Raw genomic sequence first — 2,042 nt, forward strand, 5'->3', positions numbered from 1 at the left:
CTGTTGTCTTGGAGGGTCTCTATCTATTGAGAACCACTGTTGACTTGGAGGGTCTCTATCTATTGAGAACCACTGTTGTCTTGGAGGGTCTCTATCTATTGAGAACCACTGTTGTCTTGGAGGGTCTCTATCTATTGAGAGCCACTGTTGTCTTGGAGGGTCTCTATCTATTGAGAACCACTGTTGTCTTGGAGGGTCTCTATCTATTGAGAACCACTGTTGTCTTGGAGGGTCTCTATCTATTGAGAACCACTGTTGTCTTGGAGGGTCTTCATCACTTAGTTTATACAGGCAGCCCAATTCTGACCCTTTTTCCCAATTATTGGCAAAAGATCTGATCAGATTGGTCAAAATAACAATTAGTGGGAAAATATGAGAATTGGGCTTCCTGTGTAAACGTGGCCTTATATGTACTCATCATCTCCACTAGATGTCGGTCTCTTCCTGTCTTAACCAGCATTGGAAAAAGTATTAATTTGTTATACTTGAGTAAAAGTAAATATACTTTAATAGAAAATGACTCAAGTAAAAGGGAAAGTCACCCAGTAAAAAACTACTTGAGTAAAAGTCTAAAAGTAGTTGGTTTTAAATATACTTAAATATCAAAAGTAAATGTAATTGCTAAAATATACTTCAGTATCAAAAGTAAAAGTGTAAATCATGTCACATTCTTTATATTAAGCAAACCAGATTTTCTTTTTTAAGGATATCCAGGGGTCTCACTCCAACACTCATTTACAAAACGAAGCATTTGTGTTTTAGTGGGTCCGTCAGATCAGAGGCAGTAGGGGCCGACTCTTGAGAAGTGTGTGAATTGGACAATTGTCCCGTCCTGCTAAGCATTTAAAATGTAACGAGTACTTTTGGGTGTCAAGGAAAATGTACGGAGTAAAAATGTACATTATTTTCTTTAGGAATGTATTGAAGTAAAAGTAAAAGTTGTCAAAAATATAAAAAATAAAGTACAGATACTCCAAAACAACTACTTACAGTAAGTAGTCCTTTAAAGTATTTTTACTTAATTACTTTACATCTCCGGTCTTGAGTAGTTTTAAAGCTTTACTTCCAATAAAAGAGAAGTCTTCCATACTGACTGAGGGAAATCACAAACTCTGTCCGTGAAGAGTTAACTTCTCAGCAATATTCTGCTGCCTCCCCAGTCCGTCTCCTCCTCCTCTCTCCTCCCACACAACTCCAGCCATATAAACAAAACCGTTACATTTGTACCGTTGTTATTTTTTGTCCGTTTCCTGGATTCTCCAAGTCCGTTGGAGTTCAACCCTGGCGCGCAGGAGAGAGAGAAATGGCACACAGTGAGAACCAACAGTCGTCCTTTTCTGATATAATAGAATTAAACGTCGGCGGGCAATTGTATGTAAGTCGACATGCAACTTTAGTCTCCGTCCCAAACTCTCTCCTGTGGACTATGTTCATACAGAAGAGCCCTACAGAACTACCGAAAGACAGAAAAGGACGCTACTTCTTTGACCGGGACGGATTTCTGTTCAGGTATATTCTGGATTATCTGCGGGAAAGGGACATCGTTCTACCGGACTTCTTTAAGGAGCGGGGTCGGTTACAGAAGGAGGCAGAGTTCTTCCAGCTGCACGAGCTCTCACAGCGTCTGAGACCCGCGGTGAGTAAAGACAACTCTCTCGGGGACGAGCTGGGCGCCCACGGGGACCCGGAAGAGGCTTCGCTCGCGTGCGCTCTGGGTAGAAGCAGCATCACCACGACCGCGGTGAGCAGCCCGACTCCGAGCCTTCGCTCCCCGTTCCAGAAGTTTGGCTTTATTACCATTGGTTACCGGGGCTCCTACACCATCGGGAGGGATATTCAATCGGACGCCAAGTTCAGGCGAGTGGCTAGAATAACGGTTTGCGGAAAGACGTCCCTGGCCAAAGAAGTTTTCGGAGAGACTCTGAACGAGAGCAGAGACCCGGACAAACCCCCTGAGAGGTACACCTCCCGGTACTATCTAAAGTATAACTTTCTCGAGCAGGCGTTCGACAGGCTCGCGGAGGTCGGGTTCCGCATGGTGG

General features: G+C 43.7%; 1 protein-coding gene across 1 annotated transcript in view; it reads left to right on the forward strand.

Annotated features, from left to right (window-relative positions):
• The first annotated feature begins 1,190 nt into the window (after window positions 1–1,190).
• LOC129860030 (BTB/POZ domain-containing protein KCTD12-like) overlaps window positions 1,191–2,042 on the forward strand; it is a 1,804-nt gene continuing 952 nt past the window's right edge. The window contains exon 1 of the mRNA XM_055930355.1: window positions 1,191–2,042. This exon is cut by the window's right edge and continues 952 nt beyond it. Coding sequence (XP_055786330.1) covers window positions 1,304–2,042 — 739 coding nt within the window. The 5' untranslated portion in view covers window positions 1,191–1,303.

Source organism: Salvelinus fontinalis, chromosome 7, assembly GCF_029448725.1.
Source record: "Salvelinus fontinalis isolate EN_2023a chromosome 7, ASM2944872v1, whole genome shotgun sequence".
Lineage (NCBI taxonomy): Eukaryota > Metazoa > Chordata > Actinopteri > Salmoniformes > Salmonidae > Salvelinus > Salvelinus fontinalis.